This window comes from Oryzias latipes, chromosome 7 (assembly GCF_002234675.1).
Source record: "Oryzias latipes chromosome 7, ASM223467v1".
In the NCBI taxonomy this organism is placed as follows: domain Eukaryota; kingdom Metazoa; phylum Chordata; class Actinopteri; order Beloniformes; family Adrianichthyidae; genus Oryzias; species Oryzias latipes.
Window position 1 is genome coordinate 925,165 of NC_019865.2, and position 17,988 is coordinate 943,152.

Genomic DNA, 17,988 nt, shown 5'->3' on the forward strand with positions numbered 1-17,988 from the left:
CTCCCACCTCTCGCGCGTGTGCGCGGGAGTGCACTGAGGATGGAGAACCGCAAGCTCCCTCTATGGCGCAGGCCCACAGGCTAGCTGATTCTCGTTTGTGGGGGGGTACCTGCTCAGCAGAGCGGGCTCCAAACATGGCAGACCTTCTGGTAATTCTTCTGGTCAGTCACCCCCGCCCCCCTTCTCCTCTTCCTCCTCCTCCCGCAGCGCCCCGCACACACTCTAGAGCTGATCTCTACCTCCTCTTAAAGAAAATATCTGCTAATTTTTTTTCCATCAGATGAAAACCTGGATCATCAAATTTGCAGCACAAACTCCAGAAAATCCGCTGGTTTACATTTGATTCAGGAACTAAGATGCTGCTGCTAAAAAAGGAAAGAAAAACAGACAGACGGAGGTCAGTTCACCATCAGAACGGTTTCAGCACCATGGACAGCAACCGGCACAGACAGATTCAGGGATGAGCGTTGACCCAAAGTTTCGGGGTTCCTGACTGTAAAAACGTACAAAGAAAAGGATCCACTTAAGCGAAGTCACACAATGCAGACCCCCCCAACCCCCCATTACACTAGTAACATTTCAAACTTCTTAATGTCTCTTCAGCTTCAGTTCGAGTTGAAATAAAGGCCTTGAAACTTACCTGAACCAGGCAGAAAAGAGAAGTTTTCCGTCTTCAACAGCTTTTCCATGACCTGCAAACAAACATCTCCCTCCTCTGTCCTCATCCGACTTTCTATTTTCCAGCTTTGTTTAGTAAACATTTACAAATAACATAACATACCTTTACATACATTCCAGTGCAAAGTGTTTCCAATTATGGATGAGGAAAACAATTAAAGAATGTCACCCCCCCCAAACCCTTCAACCCTTTTCCTCTCTATCCACCCCACATCCCAATCTACATACCCCAGCCAGCCCTCCCACCTCTCAACACCCTCCCTCCTTCTTGGCCAAAAGAACAATTTAATAAAACAATAATAATTTAAAAGAACTGGCAATTTGGAGTAAAATTATAAATTTAGGAGGAAAACTTGAGATAATTAAAAGCTAAAAAATATAACTTCGCCCTTAATAAATAATTATTATTTTCATAAAGCTGGTTTATCTGCAGGTAAAAGACACAACAATCAAACATTCCTTACTACAACAGAACTGTTTGAAGACAAAAATAAACCACACTATCCAAAAATTCAATTCAATTTTCAATTCAATTTCATTTAAATAGCCCAATATTACAGTGGGATTCAAACCAGCTTTGTGATCAACGTAAAACATAAAGAACATAAAGTCATAGAATTCAATAGGTAATGACTGAACTAAACTAAATTGGGCATCCCTGACCTTAGACCCTCCTTTTTGGAGGGTCAAACAGGATCAAACAATTCTAAACTGCAGAATTTAGAATAAGGTAGAGATTATTTCAATGAAATTACTTCATTTTTGCTGATGACGTTTCTGCAGGTTTGTCATTTTCTTATCCTTGTGTGTGTTTGTGTCTCCATGATCTGAGTGACTGAGAAGCATGAACTGTGCATCATGCTGATAGACAAACACGGGACCTCCAGGCAGTTCAGGTCTGCAGGGATGAAGATGCAGTGAAAGATGTGCATCCATGTGACACGTGCACATTTCACGCTGGTTTCCTTGGTGATGGCGACAGCTGGAGGGGAACGTCTCGAGAGACTGAATGAGCTTACGTCTGGAAAAGAAATTCTGAATGACATTTCGTACTTGAACACACAAAGACTGTTAGAACCTGTGCTGAGCAGGACAGAACCCTTTTTCCTCGCTCCTCCTCATGAGAAGGTGGATGTTTACGTTGCTGATCGGACCCACACTGGCTTTCGGAATAAAATACAGCAGCGAAGCCCTGATAAATATGCGGGAAGACCTTCTACTCCTCCGGCATTCAGGCTGACCAGCACAAGTGGATCTGCAGAATTGGACTGATGGACGTCAACCTTCATCATTCCTGTCCGTCCTGACCTCAGTGGGTCGGAGTAAGCAGCCACCTCGGCCTCCACAGGTGCTCCCCAAGGCTCTGGGATTTCTCCACTTCTCTTCACTCTTTTCACAAATGACTGTAGAAGCTCGACCCCGGCAATGACTCATATGGAATAGTCGTGGACACCACATGTGTTGCAGCATGAACTGGAAACCTTCTCTTCTTGGTGTAAAAATAACTGCTTGGACTTAAATATGTCAAAAACCAAAGAAATGAGCATCTGTTTCCACCATGGACCCTCCATCACACACACTGTCTGATAATAATGAAATAATTGAACAAGTCCATTCAAATACATATCTTGGTACCATAATTGACCACAAACTCACAATGCAGTTAATACTTCATGGGTAAATGCCAACAATGCCTCTTTTTTCTTCAGAAACTTCAAAAACTCAACGAACATCAGTTCATTTGACTAAAACATGCAGCGTTTTCTATTTCAGGGGATCTTTGAGGAGCACTCTGAGATTCTGACAGTCTGAGAAGTGAACCGAAGGGTTTCTGCAGCTGGTTAATTGACAGAGGGATCATGGGTAAACCTGCAGCACTTTTGTTGCTTTACAGTGAGCACCTCTGTGAAGTGAGATATTTTTAGAAAAGTTACAACCCCCCCCCCCCCCCCCCCCAATTGAAGTACAGCAGTGTTATTTTCTGCATTAAATGTTGTGCTTTTGGTCATTTCCAGTTGACTGCTGTTGTTTTCACTCAGCTCCACTCCTGCATGCGCTCTAATTCCTGCAGTCGCTCTGGGCGTTCACATCTGTTCACAATAGAGCGGCATCCACTGAGGTTCACTCACTGACAGCAGACCAACCCTCCTGACTCTGTTTGATGGAGGATGTAGAAAAAAGTTTAGAGAACCTAAGACTTTCAGGAGATATGACCGTCGACTGTATATGAGAACTGGACTGAGTGACCCCTCCCCCTGGTGTTCCAAAGAGGAAGTAACGGCAAAATCTCACAGACTTCTACAGAGAAATAAACAGCTGGTATTCAGACATTCTATTGATCAGAAGAACCGTGGTTGGTCTGATGCTCTTTTTTTCATGATATAATTTCTGTAGTTCAAGTTTTTGAAGTTATAAACTGACCAATCAGACGCCTCAATAAAAGTAGGCGGAGCCTGCTGGGCCCCACGTCCAACATTCAAAACATTTTTCGTGGAATTCATAGATTTCGTGTAACCCACTTTCAAAGGGTAGGGGTGTGGCCTTCCAACAAGCTCACTCCTGAATGGTCAGAGTGGTTGCCATGGAAACAGTGACTCAGACCAATCGCTGCGTAGGGACATTGTCACTGTTCCAACATGGTGGCGCCATTATGGCAAAAAAAAAAATTGCGAGTGACGGAATTGACTTTATTTGATTGGAGCCAGAAGTAAACCAGGTTCTGTGCACTCAGATGGTCCAGTTCTCACATACAGTCACTTGTTGGTCATCATTCAAGCAGCTGCCGAAGCAATAACATTGATGAAAATGTGACGATTACAAAATCTTCAAGAAATTCAAAACTGTATCATTTTTAAATGAGAACAAAATGTTTTTAAAGATGATCACTGTACCTTTCAGCAGGAAATTTAAAAAAACAGCATCAGAGACACACTGCTGCATCAACCGGCAGCAGAAACAGGACCAGAAGGAGCAGTTCTGGAGGAGAATCCACAGCAGAAGTGTGAGTATCTGCAGGATTCTCAACTGAGCCAATTGTGTAATTGGTGGATTCTCCTTTTCAGAGAGACTCCAGCATCTTGGTCAGAGATAACATAACCAGTCTCTTCCAGATCATGAAGGTCTGCATGGCAGCATTCATGAATAATTTACTGATGCAGGCATCTGACTGAAAAATACACCCTAAAAACAAGACGATGCTGTGAGGCAGCCTTGGAAAGAGTGACGGTGACCGTCATGCCCAAAAAAAAGCTGCAGGACAAACTCTGGCGCTCCTGGAGGTTGGTACTTCTACTGACATAAGTGGTGTGTTTGGTTGGACTGCGGAGCTCACGGTGGATTTACTCCACTGAAAAACAGAGACACCTAAACGAAGTTTGACTCTCACATGTTGACAGATAACAGAGTTTTTACATAAAAACTTCTCAAACTTTTGATTCGATTTGATTTGAAATGGTTTGTTTCAAGCAATTAATTAGAAATACACAAAAGCAATACAATCATCAGTTATACAGTCATACAGTAACTAATCAAAATTAGGATAATTATACATATTAATAAATATTGCTTGAAAGGGAGTGGAAGGAAGCGAACTTATATAATCCCACCCCGTTATACTATAACCATTTTATTACATGATTTATCAATATCCGGTTTCTAGCTTTTATCAGACGGAATTAAGAATCTTGAAATATCAATAAAGCACATGATAAAGATGAATTACTTAATTGTAATGTAAAAATAACTATTTTAGAAATCAACATGGTAAATGCAGATCAGTTATATAAAATATATGCAGATTATGTTACTTATAAAAGTCATTCATATGATTAGAAAATAATACTATATCAGTAAAGTAGACACAACACTGTTTCAGAGATTTTCATAGCAAAATTTCATCAAGTATCATAAGTTAAAAACATGTGCAAAATTATGTTACATTAGGAAAGATTTTTGAATCAATTTATCAATTTTTGGAGCAAGTGAAGTAATATTTATTAAATGTCGATCAATTTAACCATTTTCAATAAGTGATTACTCATTTGTTTTACTTTTTTATTTTTATATTTTGTATTTTTTTTTTCTAATAAAGTAATGCTGTAAGGGAAAATAAAAAGGCTCCATAATCTGTCGATTGTCCAAGGTTGGCATTTCTTCTTCTGCTCATTAACAGCCGTTCTTCTGGGTTTGAACAGTTTATAGTTCTCTTTGCTGTTATGTCTGCAGACATTAGATTGTCCAATAGAATGTGTGGATGAGTGAGTCTATGGACAAGTCCAGCCCTTTTAAGGTCCCAATCATCTTTTCATCTTTTTTTTCAACGTGTTCTCAGTGGTCTTTTCATTATGATGATGCTGTTTTTGGACAAAACAGTGTTAGGACATAGTTTCTGCAAAGCGGCAGGATGTTACGGGGGGATGTGGGAAGCACCCAGGTGCAGAGAGGAGGCAGGAGGTTCCAGGTAAAAGGGTCTTTAATAACTGAAAGTCCAAAACTAAACCAAACTCCACTGCAGCGTGCAGGCAAACTTGAATTACTCTACAAAGACACAGGAACTCAGAACACCGCTAACGCCAGACTATGGATCAGCACAGGAGGAAGGAAAGACAGGACTTAAATACATAAAGGACTGACGAGACACAGGCGGAAACAATAAGGGCAGATGGGGACCAAAAGTAAAACTCGAAACACCAACATAACAGGAAGACTTTCAAAATAAAACAAGAAACTGAACTCAAAATATGACAGAAAACAAAAGACAACTAGAACACAAAAGTAAAGGAACTAAAACCGTGACACAGGAGTTCATTAGAAATTCATCTCTTAGCTGTGAGCTAGACTGTTGGTACGATGAAATCCTGCCTCCATGTCCCATCATCCCTTTGTTTACACTATCTCTTCCTGGCTTACAGCCCCCCACACCCCCCAACCTAACTTTAACGGTGCAACAAAAATGGCAGAGCTAAAACAAAGACGTTCATGGATCTATTTGTCTGCTGGTTGAGCCATGAGAATGAAGTGGAGCAGGGAGCGTGTGCCCCCCCCCCCCCCCCCCCCCCCCCCAGCCTGTTTTCCATATCACAAATACGATCAGCATCTTTTTGTCTGCTCCTTATTCACAGTGATTGAATCCAGACCAATCAGCACAAACCCACCTGTTTGTGATTGGCAGATTTTGTGGGACAATTGCCATGTTGAGCCAGTGATTATATATGAGAACTGGACTGAGTGGTCTCTCCCCTCTGGCGCTCCAAACAGGAAGTACCCGCTGGCTACAAGAAGCCAACATCCCATAGACTTCTATAGAGAGATAAACAGCTGTTACTCCTCTTTTTTTTTCTGCTGTTCAGATTGTTAGGGTTATGTAATAATCATTTGCTTACACGCTACTATCACCATGATATGATTCTCTAACTTCTATCTTTCAGGAAGAAAACAATGACCTGAAAAGTTCTGATTATACAAGAATACGATGTCCTGTACTGCTTGATTGAATGACCTACTTTTATGTTATCAACCCCGGCCACCAATAAAACCAGACTGGATCCACTGAGAAGGCAGAACTCCTCTGTGACAGTTTGGGCTGTCACAGAGCGATTCTCCTTCTGCAGAAGTCTAGCAAAAGTTCCCATCTCCTGTGTGGTTCTTCTCTTTATTAAGGAAAAAGTCAGAACCCTGACACGGATTATTCCAGTTATAAACTGACCAATCAGATGCCTCAATATAAGTAGGTGGAGTCTGTTTGATTAACAGATTCTCCCACGCCCGCTTTCAGTAGAAGGGGTGTGGCCTTCTAACAAGCTCACTCCTAAATAGCGACGGTAGTTGCCAAACAGATGAAGACGATGAAGATAGACGGACCAATCACTGATCACTGACATTGACTTTGTCCAAATACTGCTGTCTAGATCATGAAAAAAATCAGACTGATATGACATTATTCGGTTGAAGTTGAGGTCGTCTCAGATGAGTTCTGTGAACTCAGTAGGGGTGGAATTATATAAGATTGCTTCTTCTGCTTAATTAAGCAAATGTGATTTAAGTGACGTTTTTGTTTTGTTTTATTTTCTGTCGTTTTAATCTATGCATTTCATCATTTCTGTAATGAGTTTGATAAATAGGTGTAATTTTTTTATTGCTTTGACTACAATGCTTGAAATAAATCTAGACAAATAGATCCATGAACGTCTTTGTTTTCCTGGTCTGACCTGTAATCTGGATCAGAACCGGACGGATGCATAGAACTGATACTGCTGTCATTTCTGTTGCTGAACTAATGTTTGCTTTGGGGTGTGAGGGGCTGTAAGATAGCAGGACAGAATGTAAACGAATGGATGACAGGAAGTGGGATGTTCTTCACCAATGCTCCTGCCCATAACAGATTACACGTAACAACATAACATAACAACACGTTTTTACCTTAATGATGCTGCGTTATCATATTTGTTGTTATTATTTTTGTTCTTTATGCGCCTCTGGTCATTATTTCTGCTGTATGTGGACCTGAAGGAGCTTTTTTACCCAAAGAACTTTATTAACGATTGAATTACCTTACATAGAACAATAACAACATAGACAACATTACTAATAACAATCACCCTTACCTAACATAAAACATATATTGAGCATAACAGTGAAAGAATAAACATAAGACACAAAAGAGAAAAAAAAGAAATAGAATAAATACATTAAAAAATAAATAAAATATAAACATTCCAAATAGTTTGATAATTGTTAGGGGTTCTCATTAAGTTTATATTTCTTAAAAACCTGAAGGAGCTTTTTTCCCCGTCAAATTACAAAGCGCGCGTGCAGTTTGTCCCACTTGGCCTTCCGTACGTTTTTGACGTAACCGCGCAGACGCGTCACGCACCTCAGGTGTAAACAAAACCCGACAATCACTTCTTCAGTATTCTGAGGTAAACCCAAGGAAAAGTCACCGGACGTTGAGTTTAAACGGTACCGGTCGGTCAGAGGAGAAGAGCTGATCTATAGACACCGGGAACGTTAACGGAGGAGCGGCGGAAGCTGTTATGTAATTCTGGGTCACGGTGGAGTTTGGCTAAACTAAAGCTAGCGACCGTTGGTTTCACATCCTTGACTTCATAGACAACAAAACCGCTTCAAAATGTCTGCATTCGTTTAACTCAGGAAAATACATCGATGACAGTTTCCGGTGCGGCAGGATCTACTTATCGTCTGAAAACTTAGATTTGATGACTAGTATCTCCACGAAACATTTGAAACTTTTTGAATTGAGCAGTTTTCCTTAAATGTTCCGACTCTGCGTTAGAATATACAGTTTGTGGTGCAAACTGTGATTGTAGTTGACCGGAGGAACCAAAAGAGTCTTTGCAGGGATGCTGATGCAGGATTTTAGCTGAACTTTGACCCTTTTGCTGTGAATGTTTGTGCTTCTTCCAAAGGCGTCACGCTGCTGGATGAAGAACCAACTCCTCACCTGTAGACGAGTCTCTGACATCAACCAGCATGTCCAGAAAACAGACGGCCAAACCTGTGCGAAGCAACAAGAAAGGAGAACTGGAACGCAAGAGGGACGAGCGGGCGGCACGCCGGGCCTTCGTCAAAGACCGCAAGAACCGTCCTCAGGACGCGGACGAAGGGGCCGAGTTCGTCAGCTTCTCCAATCAGCTGCAGGCGCTGGGGCTGAAGCTGAGGGAGGTGCCGGGTGACGGGTAAGGGGGAGGGCTTTCCTGACACACGTCCCCCCCAAAGCGGCTGCAGACACAGAGTTCAGCCAAAGACAGTCTTCCTCTGTGAATCCTAAAGTAATCTGATTGTACAGGTATTCCGATTACTTCTGGGTTTTGGGGATCAGCTGTTCAAAGCCACTTCACATTCAGGCAGAACATGGAGCTGATGTTGTTTCTGGTCCAAAGAGTCGAAGCAAACTGTGGTTTCCAGGACTATGAGACTAAACCGACACTAAACTCTGACGACCTTCCGGCCTCTGGTTCTAACCTGCCGACAGCTTGTGGTTCATCCAGAGTGTCCGTCTCCTGCAGGAATTGTCTTTTCCGGGCCCTCGGGGATCAGCTGCAGGGACATTCCCGCGACCACCTGCGACTTCGCCAAGAAACCGTCCACTACATGACGAGCCATCGACAGGACTTTGAGCCCTTCGTGGAGGATGACGTTCCCTTCGTTCAGCACTGTGAGAGACTCGACAAGTGATACACATGAACAGATATTACATTCATATTTGTGGGGTTTTTAACCAAATATGAACATCAGTGATTTCAGGAAATTGACCTTTGACCGGATGCGGCGCTCTTCTCGTGGTCATTCTGTTTCTGTTGGTGTTTTCGTACTTTCTGGTTAAGATTTTATTGTTTTTTGGTAAAATTGTTGTTCCAATTGGAGCAAACAACCTGAGAACATAAAGCGACATTTAAGATTTACATTTTTTTTTATTTTATTTTTATCATTACAGTAAATAAAATGAATAGTTTTGTACAATTATTTGAGAAAAGCATAAAAACAAGCGTTTGAGACCAAACCGCTGTTCTCGTCCGGCTTTCCCCCCGTTTGCGTCTCTCCAGTGTCCAACCTGTCCCAGCCCGGCACGTTTGCTGGCAACGACGCCATTGTGGCTTTTGCTCGCAGTCAGCAGGTGAAGGTGGTCATCCATCAGCTGAACACGCCGCTGTGGGAGGTGAGGCATGACAGAACAGCCTTTGTCATTTTCTGGGGGTGTTTTTATCCAGACTTTCTCCTCTGCAGATAAATGGTTCAGAGAAGCAGGGGTGCAGAGAGCTGCACATCGCCTACCGTTACGGCGATCATTACGACAGCGTGAGGCGGCTTGGAGACAACTCTGAGAGTCCTGCTCAGCTCCGCATTGAGGTCATCATTATTCTCTTTCTGATCAGTAGTTAGGAGATGTAACCGCGCCATGTTTGTCAGAAAAGACACAATCGACATTTATGACAGCAGCTTTAGCAGACATGTGTTTGCTGTCCTCAGAATCTTCAGCGTTCCCATGGCTGTCAGCGCGAGTTTGGAGACGGACAGAGAGAAAGACAGAAAAAACCTTCTCCATCCCTTTACTCCTCCTCTGAAGAGGACAACGTTATCCTGAACTCCATCAAGAACCGAGGAATGCAGGGTCAGCAGATCAATCTCAACATTTCGCTGTGGCTCCGCCCTCCTTTCACACTGATAGCTCCTATATTTGTATCGATGAAGACTCTCATTCATGCAGGTTGATTCCATCATAGCAGTAGGTTTAGGGGTTGTCCTCTGGACTTAGTTTTTAAAGTTGGAAGATGTTTCACCTCTTATCCAAGAGGCTGAATGAATTGACAAAGCCTTTTGGATAAGTGGTGAAACGTCTTCCAATATTTGTAGGTTATCTGTTGTTGTGATTAGAATGTTTCACGGCCGCTCGTCTCTCTCGTTCTTCCTCAGGTGATGAGGAGAACCTGCTCCAGCTGAGTGCAGCAACAATAAATGCTGAATGGCTTGCTGGCTCTTTGCTGGACCAGCCCTGCCAAGGCCAGCGTGACTCTGAATCAGCCTGCAGAGCGGACTGCGCCGAGCAAAAACCGCCACCAGAGGGCAACAACGCGCAGAAATCCAAGGTGGAGGCAAAAGGCACTCAGTGATGTCACCAAAGTCCCTGTTCATCCTAGAATTCAGTCTGTCTAAAGCACTAACATCCAAACAGCGGCGTTCCTGCAGCGTTCCTGCAGCGTTCCTGCAGCGTTCCTGCATTTGAAACCTTTGCTTTGTGTCTCGGCCAGGTGTCCAACAAGCAAAGGAAAGAGCAGCAGCGACAAGAGAAGAAGAAGCGTCAGGAGGAGAGGCACCGGCAGAAGTTCCTCCAGAGCAGAACAGCCCCGGACAAGAACCAGAACGTGCCGGACGCTGTGACTTTAGTGCCAGCTCTCAACACTCTCAGTATTTAGACTGAAGTCTCTCCAAGTGTTCCTCCAGAGGAAAGTTCTACAGTTTAGCACATGTCTAAGTCCAGCGGTTCTGTCGCAGCAGACGCTCCTCCTAAAGCGAGTCCCATAGTTTCCTTCAGCAGCAGGACGTGCGTGGAAGCGGTCGGGACCGGACTGACCACTGATGCTTCTGCTGGACTCTGACCAATCCCGGTTTGTAGGATTTCTGATTGGTTCTTCTTTTGGTTCCGAGGCTTCTCTGTAGAACTTCACCGTGACGGGCGTTTGATTCCCGCGGCTGAGTGGTGACCAACGGGAGTTAATGGGAATTTTAGAGGAATGTGACAGTATGGATGATTTGATGAAACATTTGTGAATATTTTCTGGGGGGGGGGGGCTGTTTTCAGATGAGGACATCTCTATAAAATAATTTCCAGATCTGTTTGTGTCGCTGCAGTTTTCTTTGTTGCACGCCATCAGGGTTCTGGTTCGAATCCCAACGGGTTTCCATCCGTGTGAAGTTAGACTCTTCTCTGTTGCACAGCTCAGAAAAAGCTTTCTGAGGTGACTGTGGTTTGGTGGTGGACTGACTACCTGTCCAGGTGTGCCCCCCACCCCCACCCTCCGACGTAGCAGAGACGATAGATTTCATGAATTAAATGAGTTTTTGTCAAATTCGAATGTTTTGGATCTCTTTTTGAATCTACGGTTCTGCAGCGACACAGGATCTGCTCTCCAGATCTCCCTGACCATCTTGCTACTGATCATCTGGATCAGGTGTTTTCAGAGTGAAGAGACACCTGAGTCAGCTGATCAGAACTGCAAAGCACACGGATGGTAGATCCCCAGGACCAGCCCTGATTTAAAAGATCTAAAGATGAAGCTCGCCTACCATCCAGACCCTCAGAAACAGAAGAGAATCAGTGACCCGGTTACAGGTCCGGACTGCAGAACCATGAGATCCGTCATCCCTGCATGGTTACACAAGATCCTTCACTGACACGGAGTGCAGAACCTTCTCTACGGTGGCCCAGAAGGGTCACAACACATTAACTCACAACACAATAACTTACCACACAACACATTAACTTACCACACAACACAATAACCTACCACACAACACATTAACTCACAACACAATAACCTACCACACAACACATTAACTTACCTCACAACACATTAACTTACCAAAAGGAGAGCCCCCACATGAACACTGAACACCCTCTCTTCTGGGATTGTGCGGTCAAAGGTGTTGAGTTGTGATGGGAAACAGAATTTTGTATTTAGTTTCTTCTTGGGCATTCTCTGGCCTCCATAGTAGCACCGTGGTTTAACGCTGAAACTCGTTCTCTTAAACAAGAAACCCGTAAGTCGGAAAGAAAAATGGCGTCGCTCCGGTTCAGAGCAGTCTCTGGATATCTGGAAACATAGCCTATTAAATTATAAAAAAGCTCTGCGTAGAGCTAGAAGCCAGTACTATTCAACCTTAATATCAGAGAATGGAAATAATCCAAGATTTCTTTTTAGTACTATTGCTAGATTAACTCGCAGTCAGAGCTCAGTAGAACCACATGTTCCTGTCTCTCTCAGCTCTGATGATTCTTACATTTTTTGATAGTAAAATCTCAAATATTAGACATAAGTTAAATCAAGTTATTCCTACTATCAGCCCAGAGCAGGCTGAAGCGGTAGAAATGGAGGCATCCATAGAAACCTCTGTAACATTAGACTGCTTCACTATTGTGGATCAGGTGGAAATAACATCAATTATTACGTCCACCAAATCCTCAACGTGTCTGTTAGACCCAATTCCCACTAGACTTTTTAAAGAAACTTTTCCCCTAATTAATGATCCCATATTAACAATGATAAATGCCTCTCTGGAAACGGGTTACGTGCCACAGTCTTTTAAATATGCAGTTGTTAAACGTCTTCTGAAAAAGCCCAGTTTGGATCCTAGCATCTTGGCCAACTATAGACCGATATCAAACCTCCCCTTTATTTCTAAAATCCTAGAAAGAGTTGTAGTTAAGCAGCTTTACTGCCACCTACAGGACAACAGCCACTTTGAAGACTTTCAGTCGGGGTTTAGACCTCACCACAGTACGGAAACTGCACTAGTTAGAGTCTCTAATGACTTGTTATTGGCCTCAGAAAAGGGAATACTTTCTATCCTTACTTGTTTGTTTATTTCTTTATTTTATTTTATTTTTCTTACAGTTACATAGTCATTATTCATTGAACGTGGGGGTCATGGGTCATATGTTTTAACAGAGGGGAGTGGGAAGGGTGGATTGGGTTTTTACTGTAATATTGTGTTTTCTCTTTTTAATATTAAAGGCCCGTACACACCGGGACGAATATTCGCCAGCCGTTATTCGCCAGCGTTTTTCGCCACGTTTTTTGTGTTCACACCCAGGCGATTTTCGCTGACGATGAGCCGAGCGAACATGCAATTTCATTCCCTGACATTAGATGGCGCTTAATGTAAACAGAATACTCCTGCACACAAGGTGGCGCTGCGCAACTTTACGCTTCTGAAAGTCGCTTTTCACTCAGAAGAAGAGAGCAAGTATTTACGCGCTTGTCAGAATCAAACAAAGAAAACATGAATATTTCAAGCACCAGTAGCTCCAACTGGTGCTTTGTTCGGGGATATTTTAGAATGTCCGTCATTATTTCTTCGCGGCAGTGTAGATGCAACTTGGCGTCTATCTTCTTCGCTGGTATGTGTGCTCAGCAAGGCAGTTTTGCGTTTGAGCGCCCCCAAGTTGTGTTTTACTGTAACTTCAGAAGCTCCAGACACGTGTGCAAAAGCGCCATTCTCATTGGTCCAATAGATTTCGACGCGAGGCGTCAAAAAAAAAAAAACGAACCCGAGGCGTTTTTTTTTTTGACGCTGTGACGCGTGGCGTTTTTTCGCCTCGGTGTGCACACTCTCATTGGTGCCCTTTGTTTAGTCACGAGGCGTTAAACGTCAGCGAAAATCGCCGGCGAAATTCGTCCCGGTGTGAACGGGCCTTAAAGCACTTTGAGTTGCACAAATGCATGAGAAGCGCTATTTTATAAATAAAGTTTGATTTGATTCTGGTCCTGTTAGACCTCAGTGCAGCCTTTGACACTATCGACCACGGTATTTTACTCCATAGATTAGAGCAGGACATAGGGATCAGAGGATCTGCTCTCCAGTGGTTTAAATCCTATTTATCCGATAGGTATCAGCTACGGAGTCCCACAGGGCTCAGTCTTAGGACCCATCCTGTTTATGCTTTATATGCTACCCCGAAACATAATCAGGAAACACAGCATTAATTTTCATTGTTATGCCGACGATACGCAGTTGTATTTATCCATGAAGCCTGACCAGAATGACCAGATAGAGAAACTGAACGCCTGCATCAGTGACATCAAGACCTGGATGACAATTAATTACCTCCTCTTGAACCCAGAAAAAACTGAGGTCATTATACTAGGTCCTAAAAACCTCAGAGATGCTCTGTCTGCTCAGATAGTCTCCCTGGATGGCATAAGTATAGCCCCCAATTCCACAGTTAGAAACCTTGGGGTTTTATTTGACCAGGATTTATCATTTAAGGCTCACATATCTCAGGCGTGTAGAACTGCCTTTTTTCACCTGCGGAATATTGCTAAGATCAGAAATCTACTTTCTAAGAGTGATGCTGAAAAACTCATCCATGCATTTGTTACGTCGAGGCTGGATTACTGTAACTCCTTGTTAGCAGCGTGTCCTAAGAGTTCCTTAAGAAGTCTCCAGCTTGTTCAGAACGCAGCAGCTAGATTGTTAGCTGGAACTAGCAGAAGAGATCACATCACTCCTGTGTTAGTTTCACTTCACTGGATCCCAGTTGATTCTAGAATCCAGTTCAAGATCCTCCTGTTAACCTATAAGGCCTTACATGGAATGGCCCCGTCCTACATTAAGGACCTCATAGTCCCTTACCATCCAATCAGAACACTTCACTCACTAAATGCAGGACTGCTTGTGGTTCCTAGAATTAGTAAAAGTACGGTTGGAGGTAGAGCGTTTAGCCACCAAGCCCCTGTTTTATGGTATAAACTCCCAGCTCATGGAAGAGAGGCCGACTCAGTTTCTACATTCAAAGTTAGACTGAAAACATTCCTCTGTGGACAGGCTTATTGTCAGACTAGTTAGTATTCAGAGATTATTTAACTTAATGTTAATGTGTTTAAATTAAACTTAATAATAACTATTTATTTTAAAAGGCTGCTAGAAGTTGAAGCTGGGGTAACTATGGTGCACTGGGGTTCTGTCCTCTTTCCTTTTTTACTTCTACCCTTCCTCTCCTCTATTCTTGATCATTATTCATCATTTAGTTCTCCATGCCTCTGTTTGCTGCAGTGATTCATGTATTGTCCCTCTTTCCCTCTTTCCCCTCCTGGGGAGTGGGAGTGCTTCCAGACTCCAGTTGGTTCATCCGTGCTCCTGTTCCTGACCGAGTACCTCGTCTCTGCTCCTGCTCCTACACCTGGCTGTGGTTCCTGTCTCCGGCTGGACTCGCGCCCCGACTGTCCCCCCAACTCCAGCTGGATGAAGCTCGTCTGCTGGACTTTAAATATGTAGTCGTAGATTTAGATAAGTTAATTCTTCTCTAAGGCCGCCTTCACACTGCATTGTTCAAGTGACCCAATTCCGATTTTTTCCTCTCATGTGGCACAGATCGGATATGATCGGTGAACGTGTAAGCAGGACAAAAGCGCATGGATTCCGTTTTTCTCAGATCGGATACAGGCCTCTCTCATATGTGGAAATAAATCGGATACGAATCGGATACATGCATTTGCGTGTGCCATGTAAGCAGACAAATCGGATATTCCCCAGTAAATGCGAGTCGTACGTCAGTGATGTCAATTCAGGATACCACCAACTGAGATCACATGACTTGTTAAGGTGCTTTTTGTGCGCTGATTTTGCTGTCAGCGTGTTACCTTTCAGCCTCAGGCTTCAGACCGTAGTTGGAAACCGCTGTTATGTCCGGTCCGGTCCCGGTCGGGACGCAAACGGTATCTAATCAAGCGGGACACCGTTGCTATGGAACAAGCTAGAAGCTGTTTATTTTTTGGGGGGGCGTGTATGATGGGGACAGTGTGTGTGTGTGTGCGCGCGCGCGTGCTTGCGTGTGTGTGCGTGTAACTTAAGGAGAGGAGAGCGGGTGTGAGCGCGGAGCGGGGGACTGTCGGAGAACCGTAAATTAAAAATAAGGTGTCTCGCCCAAAAGTTTTGGAGTCTTTCTTAGCCCACTGGAGGCAGAGGGTTCAGAACGGAAAAGAGAACCCCGAGGAAATCTCCCGTGTGTCATTGCTCAGGAAAGGTTCAACACTTGGATCAAACTGTTAGTACAGCACAACGTCTGCAAACACTTCCTCATTCAAAACTCAGAGAGAGCACATAAGACGGCCGACCAGCCCTCCTTCTTTCCCCCCCCCTCTGGAGCGCCCAAGGCAACGCCTCCTTCCGTCGCCGCCTTGCCTCCATGACAACCGCAGTCACAAAAGTCCAAAGGATGACCGTGGAAGGCGGAAATGCTGCTACGTAGTCCTCAGAACGTCTACATGTGACAGTTTCAGCATTGTAGTGTAAATGCAAAAATCAGATACGGGTCACTTTTAAAAGATGATGTAAGCGGGTCGTCAAAAAAATCGGATATAGTCAGAAAATCGGATATGGGCATCAAGACCTGCAGTGTACAGCCGGCCTAAAAGTTCTGGTCCATCACCTGTCCGTCCTGGGGGAGGATCCCTCCTTCATCACCCCTGAGGTTTCTTCTTTTCTTCCGGAATCCGTTTTTTTAGGAGTTTTTCCTTACAGAGAAGGGGGGTCTAAGGGCAGAGATGACCAGTTTAGTTTAGTCAGTTTAGTATTTTCCTATTGAATTCTATGTTTTCATGATCCTTTTGATTCTATGTTTCACTTTTTTAATTACCGACACGAAGCCCATCGAGACGACTGTTGTGAATTTGGGCTATAGAAATAAAATTGAATTGAATTGAGCCACACAACACATTAACTCACAACACAACACAGTAACTTACATCACAACACATTAACTTACCATACAACACATAAACCCACAACAGGGGCGCAACTACCTAATTTCATAGGAGTATGCGGCCATGTAACCCCCCCCCCCCCCCACACACACACACACACAGACATAAATGTACATAAAAATAATGTCCCATCCACCCCACATAAAGCTATCTCAACATCCACATAACATATCTCATTACTTCTTATCTGATTGAATATGACCCAGCAGAGCCTTTTTGTGAGCCATTTTCAACTCAGGAGATGGCGGCGTTGGCCTCAGGTGATTCTCTGTTCTTTGTCCACCACTACAATGTCTGGTTGGCTCCCCATTACCATCCTATCAGTCTGGATCTGGAAGTCCCACAGGATCTTTGCCCTCTCATTCTCTACCACCTTCGGAGGTGTTTCCCATTTTGACCTTGGGGTTTCCAGTCCATATTCTGCACACATGTTCCTGTATATTATTCCAGCCACTTGATTGTGGCGCTCCATGTATGCTTTACCTGCCAGCATCTTACACCCTGCAGTTATGTGCTGGATTGTTTCAGGCGCCTCTTTGCACAGCCTACACCTTGGGTCTTGTCTGGTGTGGTAGATCTACACCGTGGGTCTTGTCTGGTGTGGTAGATCTACACCTTGGGTCTTGTCTGGTGTGGGAGATCTACACCTTGGGTCTTGTCTGGTGTGGTAGATCTACACCGTGGGTCTTGTCTGGTGTGGTAGATCTACACCTTGGGTCTTGTCTGGTGTGGTAGATCTACACCTTGGGTCTTGTCTGGTGTGGTAGATCTACACCTTGGGTCTTGTCTGGTGTGGTAGATCTACACCTTGGGTCTTGTCTGGTGTGGTAGATCTACACCTTGGGTCTTGTCTGGTGTGGTAGATCTGAGCCTCTATGGCTCTGGTGCTCAGGGCTTGTTCCTGAGCTGCCAGGATGAGTGCTTCAGTGCTGTCCTGTAGGCCAGCCCTTTCTAGCCATTGGTAGGACTTCTTGATATCAGCCACTTCAGTTATGGTCCGGTGGTACATCCCATGCAGGGGTTTGTCCTCCCATGAGGATCTGTCCTCCAGCACTGTATCCTCTGTTCTCCATTGCCTGAGACATTCACTGAGGACACTGTCAGTTGGGGCCTTGAGCTTGATGTGTATATATATATATATATATATATACACTAATTAATTTCAGGATAAAAGCACCTCCATTGCAGCTTTACTTCCATTGTGAGTTAATGTTTTGTGAGTTTTTGGGTTGTGAGTTAATGTGTTGTGTGGTAAGTTAATGTGTTGTGAGTTAATGTGTTGTGACCTTTCTGTGCCACTGACCAACAACAA

At 43.8% G+C, this 17,988-nt stretch overlaps 1 protein-coding gene across 4 annotated transcripts; it reads left to right on the plus strand.

Annotated features, from left to right (window-relative positions):
- Nucleotides 1-7,486: 7,486 nt before the first annotated feature.
- otud3 (OTU deubiquitinase 3) lies at nucleotides 7,487-11,026 on the plus strand. Of its 4 annotated transcripts, none has more exons than XM_004070223.4 (8): nucleotides 7,487-7,595; nucleotides 8,103-8,372; nucleotides 8,703-8,851; nucleotides 9,240-9,352; nucleotides 9,421-9,543; nucleotides 9,664-9,805; nucleotides 10,108-10,280; nucleotides 10,443-11,026. In XM_004070223.4, the coding sequence occupies exons 2-8, from the start codon at nucleotides 8,167-8,169 to the stop codon at nucleotides 10,605-10,607; spliced, it is 1,071 nt and encodes a 356-aa protein (XP_004070271.1). In that variant the 5' UTR covers nucleotides 7,487-7,595; nucleotides 8,103-8,166; the 3' UTR covers nucleotides 10,608-11,026. The 4 variants fall into 4 exon arrangements, with proteins under 4 accessions (XP_004070271.1, XP_011474961.1, XP_011474959.1 ...); XM_011476659.3 differs by lacking the exon at nucleotides 7,487-7,595 and adding an exon at nucleotides 7,613-7,635; XM_011476657.3 differs by lacking the exon at nucleotides 7,487-7,595 and adding an exon at nucleotides 7,655-7,758.
- The last annotated feature ends 6,962 nt before the right edge of the window (nucleotides 11,027-17,988 follow it).